Consider the following 21,959-nt stretch of genomic DNA (forward strand, 5'->3'; position numbering starts at 1 on the left):
TCTGGCATATTACGAGGGACATGCCAATTACCACCCCAACGAACTGTTTCGTTAGCTCCGTAGTAGTCGATTTGCGCTTCAATTTGTTCTCCAGTTAGATATGGAGGAGGAGTGTCTCTCACAACCCTTTTGTGCCTAAACAAATTCTTGTTTCTTCGGTAAGGATGGCCAATGTGAAGAAATCGACGGTGACAATCAAACCAACTTGTCTTCCTACCATTCTTCAGTTGAAACGCATCTGTCGTTCCATTACAATATGGACAAGCTAATCTCCCATGTGTAGTCCATCCAGACAACATCCCATAGGCAGGGAAATCACTTATGGTCCACAAAAGCATCGCTCGCATCGTAAAATTCGTCTTCGTTGAACAGTCATACGTCCTCACCCCTGTTGACCACAAATCCTTCAACTCTTTTATCAGTGGTTGTAGGAAAACATCCAGGGACCTTTTTGGATGGTTCGGACCAGGTATTAATATGGTCAAGAATAGTAACTCCCGTTGCATGCACATCTCCGGTGGCAGGTTGTATGGAGTAAGAAAGACTGGCCACAATGAATATTGTCTCCCTGACATTCCGAACGGACTAAATCCATCTGTGCATAATCCGAGATACACATTCCGGATATTGCTAGCGAAATCTGGATGTACTTTGTTGAAATGTTTCCAGGCTCTTGCATCTGATGGATGAGTCATCTCACCATCCGTCTGAGTATGCTCGGCATGCCATCTCATCTTTCCAGCAGTGTGCTCTGATTGATACAATCTTTTCAATCTGTCTGTAATTGGTAGGTACCACATCCTTTGGTACGGTACCCTATTACGTCCTCGTCCTTGCGGCTTGAATCGTGGCTTCTTGCATAATCGACATTCTTCTAGCTTCTCATCATCTCCCCAATAGATCATGCAGTTGTCGATGCAAACATCTATCATCTCCGAAGGCAACCCAAGACTATAAACCAGTTTCTGAATCTCATAATAAGAATCAGCAGACACATTGTCTTCCGGCAAGTACTCTTTAAACAAGTCCGCCCATTCGTTCATGCAACTTTCAGGTAGATTGTGATCAGTTTTAATATTCATCATTCTAGCAGCTAACGACAATTTAGAGAGACCTTCTCTACAACCACTGTAAAGTGGTTGATTCGCCGCGTTTAACATTTCGTAAAACTTTTTTGCATCTATATTAGGTTCTTCATCTTCATCATGAGCTACGAATGCATCAGCTACCATATCATGAACCCTATCATAATCTACCATCTCCTCCTGCTGGTAACTATGTTCATTATGCAAATGATGATCAACCGGTTCTTTTTCCTGAAAATTGCTATTACTACTACTAGCTTCATTCTGATCATAATTAAAACCTTCTCCATGTTGAAACCAGATATAGTAATTTGGCGTTAAACCTCTATTTATTAAATGCTTCCAAACATTTTCACGGTTTGCCAGTTTCGAATTGTTGCATTTCCGACAAGGACAGAACATCTTACCACTTTCTTGGGCGAGCGGTGTTGAATCTGCTTGATGCATAAATGTCTCCAGACCCGCAAGGTATTCTTTCGTCACTCTCCCGTTAGCATCTCTATGCATATACATCCACTTCCGCAACTCGTAAATATTCCCGGAGCCAGCCATTTTTTTTTCTTTCACGTTTTTTGTTGTTGGTGTGTTTAAAATGATGTTTAAACATCCATATTTATAGGAAAATTCGAATCTGGTAGTTGTAATTTTGCTATGAATTTACGACGAAAATTAATTAGGTGGGCAAAAAAAACGTGTAACACCTATAAAGTTGGTGGATTCAAAAATTTCCTCGCTAAATACACGTAAACTATTCCCTCGTAAATACCACGCAAAGTTTACGTCGTATTTACGAGGAAATAGTTTTTCCTCGTAAAATACTCGTAAAGTTACATCCACTTTACGACGAAACAGTTTTGTCGTTACGTTACGAGGAAATAACGATGACTTTAGTTTTTCACGTAAATTCGTCGTAAGCTCGACGCAAATGTACGAGGATTGTTTTTCCTCGTTAATTTTCGTCGTTAAGCATGTGTTTTCTTGTAGTGTACTAACATTAACATACAAAGCATGACTACTCTTTACTCTAGCTTCCTTTTATACTTCATCTTCATTCTTAGCTTAGCTTTCATCTTGACAAACTGAATGACATACAATTTTTGTGGCTCACTGAGACTAAATTTTATTTACCCTTATTGGACAATCCCACATTCCGTATGTCAACCTACAACAACTTGATAAGTAACATGTACGTGGTGAATAAAACCACCTTTTTAACACATTTTTCCTATATTTCAACATCCATATACTCATACCTTCACCACGTTTATAAACGTTCAAAAGAGACCAACCAACCCCATCTCACCACGGCAATTTACTGTCACGTACGGTCCGAATGACAGAACTACAAAAGAAATTTACCACCAATAACAAAACAAGAATAACAGATAAATTAACACAAATCCTAAGATCTCCCCTAGTATATATATATATTTAAGTTTAGGTATGCATAACTTTGACAAGTAAAATCGATGTTTAAAGGCTTGTTTTATTAAATGATGTTTCTTTTTTTTCTTTAAAAGGCGTGTTTTATTTATGTAGTTATAAGTATATCATGTGTGTAATTGTATGCTCGCAAAAATAGATTGTTTATAGGGAAAATTGGTTTTATAGGCCAAAAATTCACATTGTTTGTTTTATAGGGCTAATAACATGTATAACATGTTTTTTTTTTTTAATCGTACCACTCTAACTCTATCTTTTAATATCAAGCGCAGCAACATTACGTTTGGGAATACGAATTTATTTCCTTTTTTGTCGGCGGAGAGGTGATTTTCACTACCTTATATTTTACGGCTTAAAGACTCAACTAATTTTGAGAAAAACTTCCAACGGCTGTAAGAGGCCTGGTATAGTGTGTTGACATGAAGCAGAATTAAGCAGCTAGACTTGAGAATTAAGCTGCCAGACTTGAAAATACTTATAAGGTTTTATAAGGTTTTATAAAGGTTTTATAAGGCTTTATAAAAAGCACCAGACTTGAGTTTAGAAGCAGAAGACCAGACTTGAGAAGCAAAGAAGAAGAAGAAGAAGAGAGAAGAAGACCGTTGAGTATTTTAAACAATAAATATTTTATTGTATTGTGTATAGAGGCAACTTGCCTTTAAAAGACTTGGATCTAGATCCACAATTTGAATTTCAAGGGAATAGAGTTTCTCTCAGATCTACTTTCTCTCTCTCTATGTTCTTCAATGTTCTTCATCTACATCTCTTTATACTCACATTTTTTCATAGTGTAATTGGATCCAAAGCATTGTCCTACCGAGTTTGGAATTAATCTCATCTCTGCAACCACTGTTAAATTGTTTTCTTCACTTCCGTAAAATTAAATTATCAATAATTAGCCGATCATTAGTACATAAACATATAAACGGCCGGTCAAACGTAGTATTTGGTGTTGCTTAATTATTAATGAAACAGAAGAAAACAAATGATAATTAATAATTATATTAGTTGATGTTGGAAAATTTATTGTTTAATGATTTAGTTTTTGGTTGATGCTGAAAATAATTACGTAAGATTGATTACTCCAATCATCTTGCTGAAATTCGAGCATTGTCTAAGAAAATGTGACTATATTTTTCTAGTTTAGCTTTTGTTATGAGTTATATACCCTAGGAATTACTTTTTAAATTTATTTTTAGTATTTCTCGCATGCGCATTTGTTTATTGTGCAATAAAAAAATCAACTTTAATCAAACAAATTATTATGCAGTTGAAAAAGGAAAAAGGGTATAGTTGTTTTTTTATATCAATTATAGCACAAGACAAACTAATCCCAAAAAGGGGTAACTCAAAGTCGTATACGTATCGATGTACGAATATTACAAACAAAAAATATAATGTTACTTTCATGTAAGTGATGACAATTCAAGGATCAATCATGTCTGAAAGAGGTGTGCTGTTAATAAAAAGCATTAAACTGACCAAACAAAGTTGTGGAAAAGTTTAATTTTTTTTTTTTTTGAAAAATAGAACACAATATAGGATTCGAATCTTTAAAATATTTATAACACAGTATATGACTCGAATCTGAAAAATATTTTTTAAAAAAGTAGAACACAATATAAATTTTAAATTTTAATAAATTGGTTTTGCTGAAAAATGGATAGATTGCTAGATGGATATCCCTTGGATAACAAAAATAAAATAAATTGGTCCATTCAACTTGCTGAAATTCGAGCTTGATCTATAAAACTTTCACTATATATATATCTAGTTTAACTTGTGTTTTTTTCTGTCATCAACATATACAGACTCATACAAATTCTGTGAACCAAACTGGTACCTCTACATCCATGTGAACGACGGAAAACATTCCCATATATAAAACTTGTGTTTTAAAATTAAAATTTTAAAAGTTAAAAATAAAGATTTGGCAATCTCATATTTAAAAAAAAAAAACAGGATGAAATTATCAGATCATTTTGCTTTCATTTATTTTCATCATTATTTTCTTACATCAAATGACTATTATATTAGTCCAGTTTGAAATGAAACAGAAAACTACACCAAAACAAAATAATCTTTAAAAACAAATCTCTGTGACGACCTAGTAGTTTCAGGCTTTTTGGCAGAACAGAAGTCTCAGTCTGTGAGACGCATCCCAAAATGTAAGAGATAGAAAAAGATGAGAATCACGCAAAATCTTTGAGTTCCATTAAAAATTGTGTCATTCTTCTCGATGGTAATATCATCGCGATCATATTTTAGTTATCCATTCGAAAGACTTGAAAGATGAAATTGTTGGAGCATACATTGCATTACCTAAAAATGCTTTAAATTACGCATGTAAAAGAGACAACCACAGTTACAAAAAAAAAAAAAAAAAAAAGAGACAACCATCGGTGCTGATAATTAGAGACACCTAACAAACTATACGAGCCATCCACACCCATCCGAGGCCACTGAGAGAGGCGTCATAATGCCAAGAACCACCAACAAGACATCTGTCCTTCAAATATATGATGGTTTAAGGATGGAGAGGGTTTTGAAGTGAAATCAAGTTTTCAATATTCAAGTTTGCAACATGCGGCACCCAACACTCATTTTCCGAATGCAACGACGTTATTGATTCGCGATTAGTTCTTTAAAAAAACTTATGGTTTCGAGTTTTTCAAATAAACTAAGGGCATGACTGGTTCAAACGCAGCGGTTGCGGTTGCGAGAGTTTGCGGATGCGAGAGTTGCGGTTTTTGCGGTTTTAACAGATTCGTAGGACTAGTTCTACGGTTAGAAATTGGTGTGTTTGCGGGATACTTATGACTGGTTAACTACCAAATACAGCAACACTTAAATAATAAATTAACAATATTTACATTTTATATAATTATAAAAATATCAAAAATCATAATATTATAATAAATTTAAAAATTATATTTATAAAGTTATAGTTTTAAATTTCTTAAAAATTATAGAAAATATTTTTATTTTAAATTTTATAATATTAGTTAAAATATAATAGATATATTTTAGTATTTTTATAATTCCAATTAAAATTTTTTTATTAAATATTTTTTATTTTTGTATTTATATTTTTTTATTTTTAAATATATATATATATATTTTCCTGCAGCCGCCCACAACCGCAAACGCTAGTTAAAACTAGCTTTTGAATTTATGAGGATTAGAGCGGTTTGAATCGGTTTGAGTGATTGTTGCAAAATGCCAACAACCGCTACAAACCACATCAGCTGTGTTTGCGGGTGGTAGCGGGAAAACCAGTCCTACCCTAAATAATCCGCAGATAAAGATTGTTGCCGTCTTCTAAAATCCTCAATTTTTTATTTCCGCTAGAATAGGAAATTACTTGGGTGAAGGAGTGCTGGAGTGGAAGCCAAACACACATATGTGTAATGCAACATAGAATTTAAATATGATATGGTTTATAAATTCTTCATGTGCTCAACATAAGCAGTGATTATCTCATTTTTTTTAGTCAAACATATCTCAGACTTTTATGTGAGATTTTTTTATGCCACATAAATATGACAGATTTTGTGATAATTTTCCATCACAATTTTAAAAAATCATTATTAATTGGGCCTGTCGAGTAATTGGCCCACTTGTTCTTTGGGTCCATCCATGTACCTATAATAAACATCCAAAGATAAGAGAAGTGAAGACAGAGCTGAGTAGAGTTTGAATCTTCAGCAGTGAGCTTCCTCCTCTGTAAACAAAACCATGAACAAACAAATCAAAACCATGTCTTCCGCCAAACTCTCCCGACTCTTCAACATCACAACTAAAAACCAAACACCTTCCCCGCTCCCAATCTCAGACAAACAAACCGCCGCAAGAATCACAACCTACCTTCAAAAATCCACCGTCGGAAAACTCCAATCAAACCCATCTCTCCTCTTCAACCTGAACCCAAACGTAACCCGCCTCGTCCTCTCCTCACCATCTCTCCCCACTCAATCATGCGTCGACTTCTTCAAGCTCCTCAACGCATTCGAATCCCACCTCAAGCCCGACCTCGCCGCCGCGGTAGCCCTATCCCACCGCCTGTACACCGACCGAAGATTCCTCGAGATGAAGTCTCTCCTGAACTCAATCTCCACCGATGGGGCTGAGATCATAGGAAGCGTTTGTGTTTACGAAGGAAAGGTCGAGTTTTTGGAAACTTTATTCGATTTGATGATTAGGGTTTATGTGGATAAGGGGATGTTCCAAGAGGGTCTAAGGGTTTTCGATTACATGGTGGAGAAAGGGATGAAAATCGATGAGAGATCGTGCATTGTGTTTCTTGTAGCTGCGAAGAAACGGTTGGAGATTGATCTTTGTTTGGAGGTTTTCAAGCGGATGGTTGATTGTGGAGTGAGGATAACTGTTTACTCGTTGACGATTGTTGTCGAAGGGTTGTGTAGAAGAGGCGAAGTTGAGAAGAGTAGGAAGCTGGTGAGAGAGTTTTATCGAAAAGGAATCAAGCCTGAAGCGTACACTTACAACACCATCATCAACGCATATGTTAAAGTTAGAGACTTTTCCGGTGTGGAGGAGGTTTTGAAGGAGATGAGGAAAGGTGGAGTGGGGTATAACAAGGTTACGTATACGCTTCTGATGGAGCTGAGTGTTAAGAACGGGAGGATGGGTGACGCGGAGAACCTGTTCGACGAAATGCGTGAGAGAGGAGTGGAGTTGGATGTTTATTTGTACACTTCTATGATAAGTTTGTATTGTAGAAAAGGGAATGTGAAGAGAGCGTTTTTGTTGTTTGATGAGTTGGTAGAGAAGGGGCTTTCGCCGAGTAGTCATACCTACGGGGCGCTTATTGATGGGGTGTGTAAGGTAGGGGAGATGGGTGCGGCTGAGATATTGATGAACGAGATGCAAAGCCGAGGGGTTGATATCACTCAAGTTGTGTTCAATACGTTGATTAATGGGTACTGTAGGAAAAGGATGATTGATGAAGCTTTAATGATTTATGATGTGATGGAGAAGAAAGGGTTTGAAGCTGATGTTTTCACTTTTAATACTATTGCTAGCTGTTTGAATAGATTGAAAAGGTATGATGAGGCAAAGGAATGGATTTTCAGGATGATGGAAGGTGGTGTGAGGCTTAACACGGTTAGTTATACTAATTTGATCGATGTTTACTGCAAAGAAGGGAACATTGAGGAGGCAAAGAGGCTGTTTGTGGAGATGAGCAGCAAGGGATCACAGCCCAACGCGATTACGTATAATGTGATGATTGATGCGTGCTGCAAACAAGGGAAAGTAAAGGAAGCTCGTAAACTAAGGGCCGATATGGAAGCAAAAGGGATGGATCCGGATTCATATACCTACACATCGCTCATACATGGGGAATGTATTGCAGATAACGTGGATGAGGCATTGAGGCTCTTTAGGGAGATGGGGTCTAAGGGTTTGGACCAGAGTTCTGTAACATACACGGTGATGATCTCGGGTTTGTCCAAAGCTGGAAAGTCGGACGAAGCCTTTGGATTTTATGATGAGATGAAGAGGAAAGGGTTTACAATAGATAATAAGGTTTATACTGCACTCGTTGGAAGTTTGCATTCACCCGAGACTTAGAAACTGATCATCAAATATTGAGCTGGTAAACCCTGAGATCTACCTGTTGATGGTTGAAGACTCTTATGTTTACTCGAGTCAACCTTTCCTCTGAAACATTTTTTTGAGAGAGTTGCGGTAAGGTAATGTATCGGCCATTGTGTCTACGTAAGTACGCTGTAAAGATAACAAAACTTTACTCTTTTGTTATACAATTTTTTCTGTCCAGTAAACAAAGCCTTTGGACCTTTATGTAAAGTTGATATCAAAGGAGTTTTCTAGAACCCTGTGCACCAAATCTAAGGACTGAGATGTTGATTGTGTGTATATATGAATGAAGAGCTAGAGAAGGCAGATATTATGAAGCTTGTGAAGATAGATATGTACTATGGACGATAATGTCTTGGAGATTGAAGATATGATGAACTTTTAAACTTGAGTTGACACCAAAAAGAGATTAGTGTCCCACTCTTGAGAAAGATGGACGGAATCACAACTCGTAATCGAGGCCAGCTCCATACTTCCAGGCCTCTAGACGTCTCTTCCACTGGAACTTCGTCTTCAATGGAAGTTCTTCCAAAGATGGCCTGACGAGTACACAGCATATCCAGAAGGTTCAGGGACCACAAACAACGATTATGCAGCAATCATGGCGGTTTAAGCAAAGGTTAAGGAGATTCAGAGACATTTCACCTTATTACTGGATCGATGTATGCGGAGAGGAATGTATACAAGCCCAGCATGAAAAAATGAACTGACCAGTCGAGCAACACAGGTATCCCGACCTGGAAATCACCGAACAAACCAGATTTCATCAACAAGTGGAGAGCATTTTCAAACCTTATGTTGGAGTTTCTGGCTCAAAGATGCAGCAGTGGGTTTTGGATAAAAGATGTTACCTGTCTGAATATGGATGGAATTATCTGAGGTTTGTTCAGCATGACAAGGCCTAGTGTCTTTGCTAGAGGACCAAACTGTATTACATCCTGAAGAAATGGTCTGAGAACCGGATCGCCCAATCTCTACAAAAGAACCATTTGCTTAGAAGCTCTCATCTCCTACTCTCCACATAAAAGAGTAAAAGTATACACACCTGCATGCAACTAAAATTTACATGGAGAAGCTCGTTGGTGAAGCTAGGGGAAACATCGAGTTTTTGCTTCGCAGACATTGCTCTTTGAAACAGCCATGACGCGCTCAAGTTAGGCTGTTGTTCAAACGACAAACGGCTTCAGTGAAGTTAATGGACAAGGAAGAAAGAATTAGACACTGTTCAGGATAACAGAGCTTTACCATGTAAGGATTTAGCTTTGATAAGCTGTCTGAGTCCAGTAAATCTCCATCTATTGCCTCATAGATTCCTTTGTATTTAATAATTGAAGAATAAGATTATCAGCAAGTCTAAGGAGTTCAGTAAATGTATTCTTAAACTTGTCATGATAGAAAAGTTATCTAATGTTCTTTGATACATGGAGACGTTAAGTGTACTGTCAGAGAGTGAATATATGTATATACCATTGGACAATCTTCCAAGATGTCTGGTCAAACTTCCAAAACCACCAAATGAAACAGGTGACTGAATCCCACTAGCATCACCAAACTGCATTGAGAGTAAGAAACTTTGATCATTTAGTTTATGCTTCTCTTGGAACTAACATATGTACAAGTGAACAAACAAAACCAACCTGTAACACACGATCAAAGGCGGCTTGTAACGGACTGGTGATAAGTCCAACCCAACAAGGTTAGACATGTCAGAATGCAGCAGTACTATTGTGTGAAATTAGCAAACAGTATAACAGAAGTATAAAGAGTTTCAACTTCCATAGATGAAAGAGATTCATGACATCAGTGATAGTACCTGTTTTTGTATGTAGGAAAGATTCCATATACAACTCTCAGTATTTCCAGTTCATCAAGAGAGACTCCCTGCGGCAATAAGACAACATGAAAAGAAGGAAACTTTATGGAAGGTTCACCATAAGATGGAAAATAATCTATGATTGATGGGACATAAGGTGGTGGAAACTGACTTGGTATTTTGGCATCAGTTTCCAGTATTCTTCAAGTAAATCCTCTAAACTGGGTGATGTTGATTGCGGTTCAGTGTAAGTGAACATGTAAGTAGTCCGGTCTAGTGGACCAGAACCAGCCGGGAAGGCCTTCAAGCGACAACAAGCAGAGCCTCAGATTCTTGATCGTTAAGTGAATTTTGTAGGAAGGGTGGAATAAACACAAGATTGTTTACCTCCCAAAAGAGCTGCACATTGGCATCTGCGACTTTGGTCACTGATGAACTACTATAAATGACATCGCTTGATGAGTTCTCCTTAAAACCATGAGCACAAGATCCAACAACAAGGCACATTCCATCTGGCTTTCTACCACCTTTAATCTTTTGTAGCAGTATAGATACCAAGAACAGTAAATCTCATCAGTGGTTTTCAAAAGTGCAATTGCTAAGCTAGAGTTTAACTCATGTAAATGAAAGGTGAAAATGACCTGCTTCAGAATAGGAGAAAAGTTTCCCATTGCATCAATGACCAGACGAGAAGATAATATGTCACCTTTAGAAAGTTGCATAACCTATCAATCAAAATGTTCAAACAGTTCAGATCCTTATGTCTTAACACTCTCTTCTTAGAGAGAAGCATCAGATAACTCACAGCTAAATCATCGTAGATGGTGATACTAGAGAGGCTGCAGTCTTCTAAAATGACTCCACCAAGAGATACGAAACGTCGTTTCACAGTCTCCACAAGTCTTGCTGGACTGATACAAAAAATGGAAGATCCAGTTCATAACTTTCAAAAGTAGACAAAGAGGAGTTTTCTTTTCCTTTGTGTCAGAGAAATAGAGAAGAACAAGACTCACGAGACGCCGAGGTTGAGAATATCTTCAACCCATATATCACCAAGATTCTCAAATCCACATCTGTTCTGCATTAGTTCAGAACTAACCTTAAGGCATCATGGAAATAAGAGCATCAATGCATTCACTTGCTGAAACGGAATCTTTACCGGATTGAACTTTGCAGCAATCACATCTTCAATCTCCTCTTCTGTCAAAACTCCAACTTCAGTAAGCTCCTTCATCTCTTTTCTTGAGATATTCCATTCTTGATCCCTCTAAACCATTAACAAAGTATAATCAGGCTATAGCTCCTCCAACCACAACATAAGTTTAGAAGATTTTACTTACCCCTTTGATAGCATTTCTCTCCACCACAGCAACTCTCAAACCCTTTGCACATAAAGCTGTTGCAAGAAATATCCCCAAAGTGCCCCCACAAAGTGCTATGTCAAAGGTTCCAACGAGGTTATTCCCCATACCATAGTCTTGAGAAAGGCCAGAGACCCTTGAAACTATTTGCTGTGTTTCCTGTGGTCCTGCATGCAACATGTTTTTGCAAAGACTCATCTTCTTGATTTATAAGAATGGGTAACAGTTGTTTTGTTATACCTTTTGGTTGAGTACATATGTTGGACCAAATATTGTCGAGTCTCTTCAAGGCATTGTAGGAGTAAGCACCACCGGCACCTCCTGCTTCTCCACCAACTGCAAGCTTCTCCATTATCCTCTGCAATTTTCAAATGGTTGAACTCACACTCAGCTAATGGAGCACACTTTTCATCACAATGCAGACAGCAAAATCATCTCTGTTTATGATAAAGCTCGAAACTTTATGTTTCATATGAAGTAGAAATTACGCAAGCAACTTCTTTTAAGCCGTTACACGACGTTTTCGAGCTGTTTCGATAGAAATTTTCACAAGTCGAAGTTCAAAGAGAAAGCCTTTAGACCTGTGTTCTAGAGGGAGCCACTTGTGTTTGAACGCACACTGTCGTCGAAGCTCTTCTTCCTCTTCCTCGGCTTGTGCGAGACCTTGATATGTAACTAACGAACCCATTGAGCTGCTGAATCTGTAAAACCACCATGAGCTTCACAGAATCAGGAGACCAGGGCCGACTTTTTGAAATCCAGAGATAAGAACTTGTGATAACACTGGGAGATTATGCGATGTGTTAGGGAATGTGACACGTTACAGGACCAAATTTTAAAAACGAAAACACTGGGTCCAAATTAAAAGTACAACCAAAGACGAGGGACGCTAATGTTTTTTCTTTTACTGCCATCAAAATGACCTCTGCGGTTTTCGGAGTATATAGTAGGAATTACAATTTAGAAATCTGTTATGCGTGCAAAAAAAAAAAATATGTTATATACTCCTTTCATAATTTATGCATATTTTAGATAATAATTATTTTAAACATATTAAATTTCAAAAAAGTAATTACACTTATTAAATTTTTATTGGATTTAAAATTATATGGAAAATAAAAAATCACAAAATATATATTTATAACTCAAAACTAATATGTTTTATTTTTATATGTGAAACCTCTATAAAACATATATTATTTTGAAACATAATGAATATATTACTCGACCGCGATTTTATTTGATGTTTAAGTTTAATGCACTCATATTAAAAAAGGTTAATTTTATAAAACTTGTTTTGGTTAAATAAAATATCATTAAGTTTAAAACATTAAATTTATAATGAAAAACACAATTACTTTGCAACAAGATTTTTTTAAAACATTAAATACTTTAAAAGTTTTGGAATCCGACTCTAAAATCGTCTATCACGACCATACATGCTAATTTCAGATTATTTTTCTTTAAAACATTTTCCATGTATAATATTTCATGAAATTCAGATCAATTCCAGCTATTTATTTAGGCTACTCTAGCAACATAACGGTTTTACTAATAACAGAGGTATATATTTAAACATGTACTTTAGCCGTTTCATGACCATTTGATCCATTTGTGAGTGGTGACATGCAGTAATCCATTGGTTTGAGTCATCGTTTTTTGACAACTCTTCGATCGTATACCGTTTTGATATTTTCCTTGCTAGTCGCATGTTATGTCATGTTTCCTTGAACCGGTACCACATTACATTTCAGTGGATTTCATCATCCCGGCCGGCAAGAGGTAGGGTTCCACATCAGAATCTGAGTGTAATTCTTTGCGCCTTTAGAGACGAGGGGTCGAGAGACAAACAAATTTCATAAATACATAGTTCTTCTTCTATGTGAGATTAATCCTCACAAGAGGGTAAATGACTGGCAATTTGGTGTTTGGTAGACGTACAGAGTTTAATAGTCACTGCTTATATATAGTCTCACTTGCTTTAATATATGTTTTGCAAAGCAATATGATGTAAGAAAATGCACCTGTTAGATACATCATTTACACAAATCAAAATGTTTTAAATATAAAACATATATGAATTCAAACCTAGAAAGAACATACATAAAATAAAGGATTAATCAACTATAACTGATTATTAAATCATGAAATATTCAATTAATACTAACTAATTTGGGCGTAACCATGATAAAAGGGGAAACTTCTCTTTCTTGAGCCTCACGCGAAAATCCAGCGTTTTCAATTTTTGTTGTTTGTTTAGTGTTTTTGTTTTCTTTCAAAACAGTTTCAAACCATCGCAGAGTAGTCCCCATCTCTCTCTCTCCCTTTCATTCTCCCTTATATTTTGGATCTTTCTTACTTACGTGCACACCAAGGAAACAAACAAGAAACTGCTCTTATCTTTCATCGAATTCAATATTCAGATTTGTGGTGCGTTAGGGTTTGCTTTTCTTCTTCCTCTTCGGGACAAAGATAACAATGGGACAACAGAATTTGATCTACAGCTTCGTCGCTCGTGGCACGGTGATACTCGCCGAGTACACTGAGTTTAAAGGTAACTTTACGTCAGTTGCTGCACAGTGCCTCCAAAAGCTTCCTTCTTCGAACAACAAGTTTACCTACAACTGCGACGGTCACACCTTCAATTACCTCGTCGTAAATGGCTTCAGTGAGTCTCTCTATCAACCCGAACACAACGTTTGTTGGTTTGTATATTTATGGCATTTGTCCTGCTTTTGTAAAGGTCCTTTGTTTTCGACATATGTTAGGGTTTCTTGCCAATGTATGTCTGAAATTAGTTTTCGTTTGTATTAATAGATGTATGTCGAATCAGATTATATGTTTTTCTTTTTCACTTACTGCTACATCTCTTGGTTCGGATATCTCTGGATCTTTTTTTTTTTTTGGTGACTGATTCGGTTGAGCTTTTTATTTACGGCTTGTTTTCACAAGGCTTAGTCGTTTGCTTCACGTTTGATGAATTGGTTCTTGATCAGTTGCATGCGTTTATGTACTTAGTTCTTGCTCTGACTAGTGTACAACACAATAGGATCTGTCTCATGGATCTGACAAAAGAATGTTTGTATGTGCTGTGGTTGTGTAGCGTATTGTGTTGTTGCTGTTGAATCTGTTGGAAGGCAGATTCCAATGGCCTTCTTGGAGCGAGTCAAAGAAGATTTCAACAAGAGATATGGTGGTGGAAAGGCTACCACTGCTAAACCCAATAGCTTGAACAAAGAGTTTGGGTACTTTATAACTCTACCATCAAAATGTCAAACACACAAACTTCCTCTTTAGTTAGTCTCTGTGGATATCTTTTTTTTATATATAACTTTTTTGGTTGTAAAGGTCTAAACTGAAGGAGCATATGCAGTACTGTGTGGATCATCCTGAGGAGATTAACAAACTTGTTAAGGTTAAGGCTCAGGTGACTGAGGTGAAAGGTGTTATGATGGAGAACATTGAAAAGGTCAGAATAGTATATAATATGTCAAATCTCACAATTCTGCTTTATTAACTTGAACATGTTTGTCATAAATGGCTTAATATATGACAAAAAAAATCTCAAGTAATCCACCTCTGCAAAACTGACTGAGCTTTGCGTAATTCGTTTAATCACAGGTCCTTGACCGTGGTGAGAAGATTGAGCTTCTAGTGGACAAAACTGAAGACCTTCGTTCACAGGTTAGTAGTTTTACCTTCCACTCACATGTGTCTGAGCTGTTTTTGATAAACTTCTTCTTCAGCAATTTAATTCATTCAATCAAGGGAAAATCATATGTGCATTGCATATAAGGTAGGCTCTTATATTTTTCCAATTCGAATATCTACAGGCACAAGATTTCAGAACGCAAGGAACAAAGATAAGAAGAAAGATGTGGTTTGAGAACATGAAGATTAAGCTCATAGTCGCTGGTATCATCATTGCTTTGATTCTCATCATCATCCTCTCGGTTTGTCATGGCTTCAAATGTATTTAAAACTTGAAAAGAATAATTAGAGGAACACACTGAGAGATTACCAGCCCCATATTGTCTCTTTTATAATTTTATTAGGGGAAAGGAATATGATGATACTTATTGAGAAATAATCCTTTAGGGTATGAATGTTTTGAAACAGATGTGAGCTGTTGGGGTTTACTTATTTATAAGATTAGGTACTTGTGCAGTTGTGCTCATGGTGAGGCATGGTTTTTTTTTTGTAATCTATAAGTTTAATTTTGGGTTTCTGATGTTTCCTTCAATCTCCTAATTTTTCTCATTAGGTAAAGAAACATTAGATTAGGCCTTTGCGCTTATGCGGATGGTCATGGTCCTTGCCTTGTACCATTTTCCTCATTAGAAAATAAAAAAAACAGAGACTCATATGAATATGACTACAGAAAACACACCATTCTTATTTGATAGAAGAAGAAACCAAACAAAGTAACAGAAACATAAGGAAATGCTTCAGTACAAAACCACAATACTTGATAAAAACAAGGAAAGATGAAACTCAAACAAAAGCAAAGCTAGTGGTTTCTGCGCTTATACGGACCAATTATCTTGGTGAGCCACTCCGGCTTGAATGAAGCAATGACTTGTGCTATTGTCAATCCAAGCAACATTCCAGCCCCATACCCAAATGCAACTGCTTTCCAGCTCAACACTTGTACTTCTTCTTCTTCGTCCTCATCATTAGGTTGTTGTGTTGGTGGTGCATTACTCCCAAAGCAAGTTTCCTGGAGAGGAAGACCACAAAGGCCTGCGTTTCCTTCAAATGATGATTCAGCTTGCCCACTAAACTGTGTTCCTTGTGGTATTTCACCCTTGAGTTGGTTGTGAGACACATTTATGTACTCCAAAAACGAGAGGCTCGCTAGTCCATTAGGAATGGTCCCTGAGAGGTGATTGCTTGATAGGTCTAGTGACTCGAGCTCCGTAACGTTGGCCAAAGACAGAGGGATATGGCCTGTGAGGCATTGTTGGATAAGTTGAGTGCAATCAATACCTTCAAGAGACCAATGGATTTAGGAATCTGTCCTTCAAGTTTGTTTCCAGAAAAATCAATGGCTGCGTAGAAAGTAAGGATCTTCTCCTGCTCCATTGATATACCTTTGTACTGCAAATCTAATACATCAGTATAGGTATAATAATATTGGAGCATAAGCAGTCTTATTGTAGGCCATGTATAAACCACCCCCATCTTCATTTGGCGTGGGCGATGATGCTTTCCAGTTCAAGAAATAATTTGGTGGCAAGCTTCCAGTGAAACTATTATCAGATATCTCAAGTATCCGCAGCTCAGGAAACCCCAGAGGACCTTGATCAGGAGGAGAAATAGATCCATGGAATTTGTTCGAACGAAGGATGAAAACCTCCAAATTTGGTAAAGCCTTGAGCCAAAAAGGAAAAGTGTCTTTGATACTATTGTGGTCAACCACTAGCACCCTTAAAGAGGAGCAATTTATAAGAGACTTTGGAAGCTTCCCGACTAACTGATTGCGTCCAACGTCAAGCGTCTGCACAGAAGCGTCGACGTAAAAATTGTCTGGAAGTCTTCCTTCCAAGTTGTTCTCTCGAAGATTCACAAATGGAATGGTACTGAGGCAACGAGGAATCTGACCGGTGAAGCTGTTGTAGCTTAGAACAAGACTAAAAAGAGAGCTTCTGTTGCATATTGAAAGCGGTATATCCCCTGTGAAGCTATTAGATTCAAGAGACAAGACCTCTAATATGCTGAGATTGCCAAATTCGGAAGGGAGTTTTGAACTGAAGTTGTTGTAACCTAGGTTAAGGTAACGTAGGTCGTGCAACTCGAAGAGGCCACTGTTGGGGTTCAGAGTTCCAGAGAAGTGATTATCTGAAAGGTCTAGCATGGAGAGTTTGGTTAGATTCCACACAAGTGGGAAACTACCAGTGAGCTCGTTTCCGTCAAGGAACAGTTCAACTAGAGATGTTAAGTTACTAATTGTGGGAGGAATCTGACCGGAGAAAAGATTAAAGGTAAGATACAAAAACTCTAAGTTGTTGAGATTGCCAAACTCAGAAGGGAGTGAGGAACTGAAGTTGTTGTAATCTAGCATAAGGAAACGGAGCTCATGCAACTCAAAGAGGCCACTGTTAGGAGCCAGTGTTCCAGAGAAGTGATTATCGGAAAGTCTTAAAACTTTGAGCTTGGTTAGATTACTAATTGTGGGAGGAACTTGACCGGAAAAGCCATTAGAAGGAAGATACAAAACCTCTAAATTACTGAGCTTGCCAAATTCTGAAGAGAGTGAAGAACTGAAGTTGTTATTGCTAAGAAAAAGGTCACGGAGCTGGTGCAACTCAAAGAGTGCACTTTTTGGATTCAGAGGTCCAGAGAAATGATTATCAGAAAGGTCTAAAAGTGCAAGCTTGGTTAGATTCCACACAAGAGGGAAACTTCCAGTGAGGTCGTTATCGGAAAGGCTTAAAACAGAAAGCTTGTTTAGGTTACTAAATGAGGAAGGAACCTGACCGAGGAAACCATTTGAGGAAAGAGACAAGACCTCTAATTTTTTGAGATTTCTAAATTCAGAGGGAAGTGAAGAGGAACTGAAGTTGTTTTCAGACAGATTAAGGTAACGAAGGTGATGCAAACTGAAGAGGCTGCTGTTGGGCTTCAAGGTTCCACTGAGGCAATCACTGAGTTGTAACTTTGTGATCCCACCCGTGGAGTTATCGCACCAGACTCCATTTGAGTTGTCACTATGGTTGCAACCACGAGTATCAAACTCGTTCTTGAACTGCGTCAGAGCTTGAATCTGACCGGGACTACACGCAACAAGACCAACAACAGGATTTTCTAACAAAAGGTCGAAGCTTGCAGGAGAGACACAACAGAATAAGAGCACCAAGAGAAAATTCAAATGCATAGAGCATTTCGACATTTGCTTCTTCGAAGACTTTTAAGAAGAATAATTTTGGTTGAGCAAATAGACAGAACATGGTTTTTTTTTTTTTGGTGTAAGACCGAACATGTCAAAATGCTGGTATAAATAAGGAGACAGAGTGTGGCACTACCCAAGACTACTTGGCTTATAAAAGTATGAACACTTTGCACAAGAGATTGGAGTAGGTTCCACGTTTGATAATTTTTCTAACGTGTAACTCGGATTGGAATATCGCATAAGTTTGTAGTTTTTTTCTAAAAACCTCTATAAACTAATATTCGATAAGCTAATAAATAATTAAACACGAATCATATTAATCTTTTTCGCATCCGTTGTAATATTAAAGCTATGATCTCTGATTTTACTACTCAAGAAATTGGATTTGGCCTCGATTATTAAAGTGTCGGTCTCTTGCTCGCCCCGTCGTCCGTATGTATTATGCCACATTGCCACGTCGCTTCAGGAAATTGTTCTCTACTTTATTCTAAAAAACGTAAATAGGCACTGTTTTGGCATTATGGTTCATTTAATTATCATGTTTAATAGCGTACGATACGAATGCATGAGCCCTCTGTTATAGTTGAATCATATAATTCCTTTGCTTTTAGCCCTCCTCTGTACAAGTCAAGCCTAGTTAGTTGGTTTTCTTTTATTAACGAAGTGATGATTTTGTTTTTAATTTACTTAAGCTTTCATTATAATACGTCTCTGTCTTGTCATCTATTATTTGTCATTTTTCAAAAATGTCAAAGCATTTCTGAATTCAGAAAAATTCCCTGTCGGTGGTAATTTTTAAGACTTGGGAACTTAATATGGTGTGATCCTCCGCTTTTTCTCCCAATCCTCTGTTTCGTTTTTGTTTACATAACTAAGGTTTTTCATCTATCCTCTTCTTCCTAAGAGAAGTTGGAGGCAGAACACCAGGATATGCATATATATAAGACTAAGATCCAGGTTTCTTAATTTAAAACACATGAAATCAGAACAAAGCATTGGATAAAGATATAAGAACATAGGATATTGCTTCATTACAACGCCAGTCATTTAATTAGTAAACATTCAAAGATCAAATGCAAGACCGGAACAATCGTAACTGTTTCTAGGCTTGATGAGCCCCCCAGTGTGTAAGAAGCAATGAATTGTAAAATGCTCCAAAACTTTATTGTGGAATAATTTACTTGACATTTTATAAGATGATCAATTTCATCATGAGTACCATGGTAACAAACATATCGTAGTTTGGGAAAATATTAAGTAACCATGTATAGAAACATAAAAACAACCACTCAAAAACTGTTGCCAAAAAGCAAAGCAACCATTTTATTAACCAAACTTGAAAGTTGAAACTTGAAACCAACCGAAACATAACATCAAAATAGCATTACAATACAGCTCAAAATTAATAGAAAAGACGTACACAATTGCTAATGTATCATTTTTATTGTAATAATTAATTATCATGTTTCATTAAATAAAATAATAACAACGTACGATTGCATGAGCATGAGCCTCATCACTCATCAGTGATGGCCACCGCCACCATAACCACCTCCAAATCCTCCACCACCACCCGCTCCACCGCCCAAACCTCCGCCGCCACCATATCCCCCTCCGCCACCAAATCCTCCTCCTCCTCCAGCGCCGCCACCGCCCCCAAGTCCTCCTCCCGCACCACCACCGTATCCTCCTCCAGCTCCTCCTCCCAAACCACCACCGCCACCGCCTCCTAGACCACCACCTCCGCCCAAACCACCACCACCTCCTAGACCGCCACCTCCACCTAAACCGCCACCATGGCCTAGACCGCCTCCTCCGCCCAAGCCGCCACCGCCACCTAAACCTCCACCACCACCTAGACCGCCTCCGCCTCCCAAACCCTTTCTAAAACCCTTCTTGTGGAAGAATGGACGAGGTTTGTGAAACAAGTGTTTGTCGTCCTTAACCTCGACATGTCCGAAGGCAAATTCGGCGACAAGAGCGAATACAAAGATAAACACACACGCCCTACGGGAAATTGAACCCATAAGTAAGTGGTTTCTTAATTAATTAACTCAGTCCACGAGTTTTAGTTGATGGATATGAAAGGGAGAAGATAGTTGTGTCAGTGACGCTTGTTAGTCTTCGTCTGTTTATATAGGCATATCGTTACTACTCGTGACTACGTAACATAACCGGTTTGGCATCCTTTTTATTGGGTTCTTATTAAGTCCGGTTTAGTTTAGTTTCTCTTTATATTCTCTATATTCATTTTTATGATTGACAAATTTCGCATGGGTAGCGTAATTATTTTAAGATTGTTAACGAATGTAATTGAATCTGGATTCAATAAACTTATATGCATTCAGAGTAGAGATAACCATGAGGAAAACCGGCATTGAACTAACCGGTGTTCAACTTGTAATAAAGCAAAGATAATATAATTGGTTGAGTATACCACAATAATATTAAATGATGTCTATCTGTCATTGGACAATTTATTTATGTCTGCCAACTGCACAGTTGAATCTCTGATCTCATCCAACAAAAACAAGAAAATGAAAAGAATTGATATCTACGATATATAAATATGCATACAAAGTGAATTGTATGCATCAGTTTCCGATGAAAAATGAATAAAATACTCTGGAATGTTGGGAGCAAAAGAACCTGAAATTGAAGGATATATACATTGTTTAATTCATGTTCATAGCAATCATCAGTTAGATTTTCTGTATAAATAAGTGCCATTTCTTGACTTATAGTCCAGCATATTTATGATCCCTCACATATTTTTTTTAAAATCCATTGACATATCTTTCTTTTTGGTGTACTGAGAAAAATTAATTTACTACATGAATAAACTGTGCGGTCATAAAAAAACAAATTTTGATAAATCGTGGCCGATTTATTTCCCTTTAATAGTTGGGCATGCTCTAGTAGCTCTACTATAAAGCCCCTCAATAATTGAAGGATCTTTTTGCATTATTCAGACAACGCTAAATGTGATCTCATTTGTGAAAAAGAAGCGATCTCATTTATTGTGTCATTAATGGTTCATACCAAATTACCAAACACAGAATTAACTTTTCAATGTACAAACCAACACATAAAGAAAAACAGTACGTACATGCACCATTTACTAACTTTTTCGTTTGTTATATGCACCATTTACCAACTTACTTTTAGAAGACAAATTTTCATGTCGGCTTGGTCAGTTATATTATAGATTACTCATATACAGTAAATTTGAGTTGATTTGCATGAGATTTGAGAACATGCAGTTATTATAGATAACGTATCCTATCGCAAAATACAAAATATTTAACTTGTATTTCGAGCCATTTTTCATGCTGAAACATCTAATTAAGCTTCTAACTGGGAGATAAAAGATGGTAAAACAATTTGACTTTGGGTAATGCATACTAATGTGCATTATGGAGCGTATGAGATCATCTATATTTTGTTAAATCGTACGTTCCGATCTCATACAAGACTCTTAACTAGAAACCATCTTCAACATAGACACATGTACCTTGACCCTTGACTGATCTAATAAAAGATGACCCAAGAGGAGGTACACTACAAGAAAACAGCGATATTCTGACGGACATTCCGACGGAAAATGAAATCCTCGGAATATACCGACGGAATTCCGAGGAAACTACAGTCCGTCGGAATATTCCGAGGAAATTCCGAGGAAAACTCTGTTCCTCGGAAAAAACCGATGAATTCCGAGGAAATATTATAGCCGTTGGAGAGCCGTT

The 21,959-nt window shown here is 37.3% G+C and overlaps 4 protein-coding genes and 1 pseudogene across 7 annotated transcripts; 2 read left to right on the forward strand and 3 right to left on the reverse strand.

Annotated features, from left to right (window-relative positions):
• Positions 1 to 6,215: 6,215 nt before the first annotated feature.
• LOC106335508 (pentatricopeptide repeat-containing protein At2g32630) lies at positions 6,216 to 8,159 on the forward strand. Its single transcript, XM_013774048.1, has one exon. The coding sequence runs from the start codon at positions 6,267 to 6,269 to the stop codon at positions 8,118 to 8,120; it is 1,854 nt and encodes a 617-aa protein (XP_013629502.1). The 5' UTR covers positions 6,216 to 6,266; the 3' UTR covers positions 8,121 to 8,159.
• Positions 8,160 to 8,279: 120 nt separating this feature from the next.
• LOC106335509 lies at positions 8,280 to 12,145 on the reverse strand. 2 transcript variants are annotated; one of them, XM_013774049.1, is made up of 17 exons: positions 11,903 to 12,145; positions 11,562 to 11,679; positions 11,301 to 11,488; positions 11,120 to 11,227; positions 10,974 to 11,038; positions 10,766 to 10,871; positions 10,602 to 10,685; positions 10,348 to 10,494; positions 10,133 to 10,261; positions 9,961 to 10,028; positions 9,785 to 9,818; positions 9,615 to 9,699; positions 9,393 to 9,460; positions 9,193 to 9,306; positions 8,999 to 9,121; positions 8,793 to 8,884; positions 8,280 to 8,686 (listed from the first exon to the last, which is right to left on the reverse strand). In XM_013774049.1, the coding sequence occupies exons 1-17, from the start codon at positions 12,035 to 12,037 to the stop codon at positions 8,590 to 8,592; spliced, it is 1,761 nt and encodes a 586-aa protein (XP_013629503.1). In that variant the 5' UTR covers positions 12,038 to 12,145; the 3' UTR covers positions 8,280 to 8,589. The 2 variants fall into 2 exon arrangements, 1 of the variants encoding a protein (XP_013629503.1); XR_001268733.1 differs by lacking the exons at positions 8,280 to 8,686; positions 8,793 to 8,884; positions 8,999 to 9,121; positions 9,193 to 9,306 and having other exon boundaries at positions 9,428 to 9,460; positions 9,785 to 9,869.
• A 1,654-nt stretch (positions 12,146 to 13,799) lies between these two features.
• Positions 13,800 to 15,339, forward strand: LOC106333351 (putative vesicle-associated membrane protein 726). Of its 3 annotated transcripts, none has more exons than XM_013771804.1 (5): positions 13,800 to 14,022; positions 14,425 to 14,566; positions 14,670 to 14,790; positions 14,943 to 15,005; positions 15,155 to 15,339. In XM_013771804.1, the coding sequence occupies exons 1-5, from the start codon at positions 13,800 to 13,802 to the stop codon at positions 15,299 to 15,301; spliced, it is 696 nt and encodes a 231-aa protein (XP_013627258.1). In that variant the 3' UTR covers positions 15,302 to 15,339. The 3 variants fall into 3 exon arrangements, with proteins under 3 accessions (XP_013627258.1, XP_013627259.1, XP_013627260.1); XM_013771805.1 differs by having other exon boundaries at positions 13,800 to 13,989; XM_013771806.1 differs by having other exon boundaries at positions 13,800 to 13,875.
• Positions 15,340 to 15,826: 487 nt separating this feature from the next.
• On the reverse strand, positions 15,827 to 18,213 carry LOC106329837 (annotated as a pseudogene).
• Positions 18,214 to 19,507: 1,294 nt separating this feature from the next.
• Positions 19,508 to 20,334, reverse strand: LOC106329296 (glycine-rich cell wall structural protein-like). The gene has a single exon (XM_013767932.1). The coding sequence runs from the start codon at positions 20,238 to 20,240 to the stop codon at positions 19,737 to 19,739; it is 504 nt and encodes a 167-aa protein (XP_013623386.1). The 5' UTR covers positions 20,241 to 20,334; the 3' UTR covers positions 19,508 to 19,736.
• Positions 20,335 to 21,959: the final 1,625 nt, after the last annotated feature.

Source organism: Brassica oleracea, chromosome C3, assembly GCF_000695525.1.
Source record: "Brassica oleracea var. oleracea cultivar TO1000 chromosome C3, BOL, whole genome shotgun sequence".
NCBI lineage: Eukaryota > Viridiplantae > Streptophyta > Magnoliopsida > Brassicales > Brassicaceae > Brassica > Brassica oleracea.

Excerpts from the sequence above, each read along its gene's own strand:
- LOC106335509 (XM_013774049.1), bottom strand. The coding sequence starts at position 12,037 with ATGGTGGTTTTACAGATTCAGCAGCTCAATGGGTTCGTTAGTTACATA. Across the intron at positions 10,686-10,765 it reads CCATCTACGATGATTTAGCT|GTTATGCAACTTTCTAAAGG; the intron begins GTGAGTTATCTG and ends TTTGATTGATAG. Across the intron at positions 10,495-10,601 it reads TTTCTCCTATTCTGAAGCAG|ATTAAAGGTGGTAGAAAGCC; the intron begins GTCATTTTCACC and ends CTGCTACAAAAG.
- LOC106335508 (XM_013774048.1), top strand. The coding sequence starts at position 6,267 with ATGAACAAACAAATCAAAACCATGTCTTCCGCCAAACTCTCCCGACTC.
- LOC106333351 (XM_013771804.1), top strand. The coding sequence starts at position 13,800 with ATGGGACAACAGAATTTGATCTACAGCTTCGTCGCTCGTGGCACGGTG. Across the intron at positions 14,567-14,669 it reads AGCTTGAACAAAGAGTTTGG|GTCTAAACTGAAGGAGCATA; the intron begins GTACTTTATAAC and ends TTGGTTGTAAAG. Across the intron at positions 14,791-14,942 it reads TGATGGAGAACATTGAAAAG|GTCCTTGACCGTGGTGAGAA; the intron begins GTCAGAATAGTA and ends GTTTAATCACAG.
- LOC106329296 (XM_013767932.1), bottom strand. The coding sequence starts at position 20,240 with ATGGGTTCAATTTCCCGTAGGGCGTGTGTGTTTATCTTTGTATTCGCT.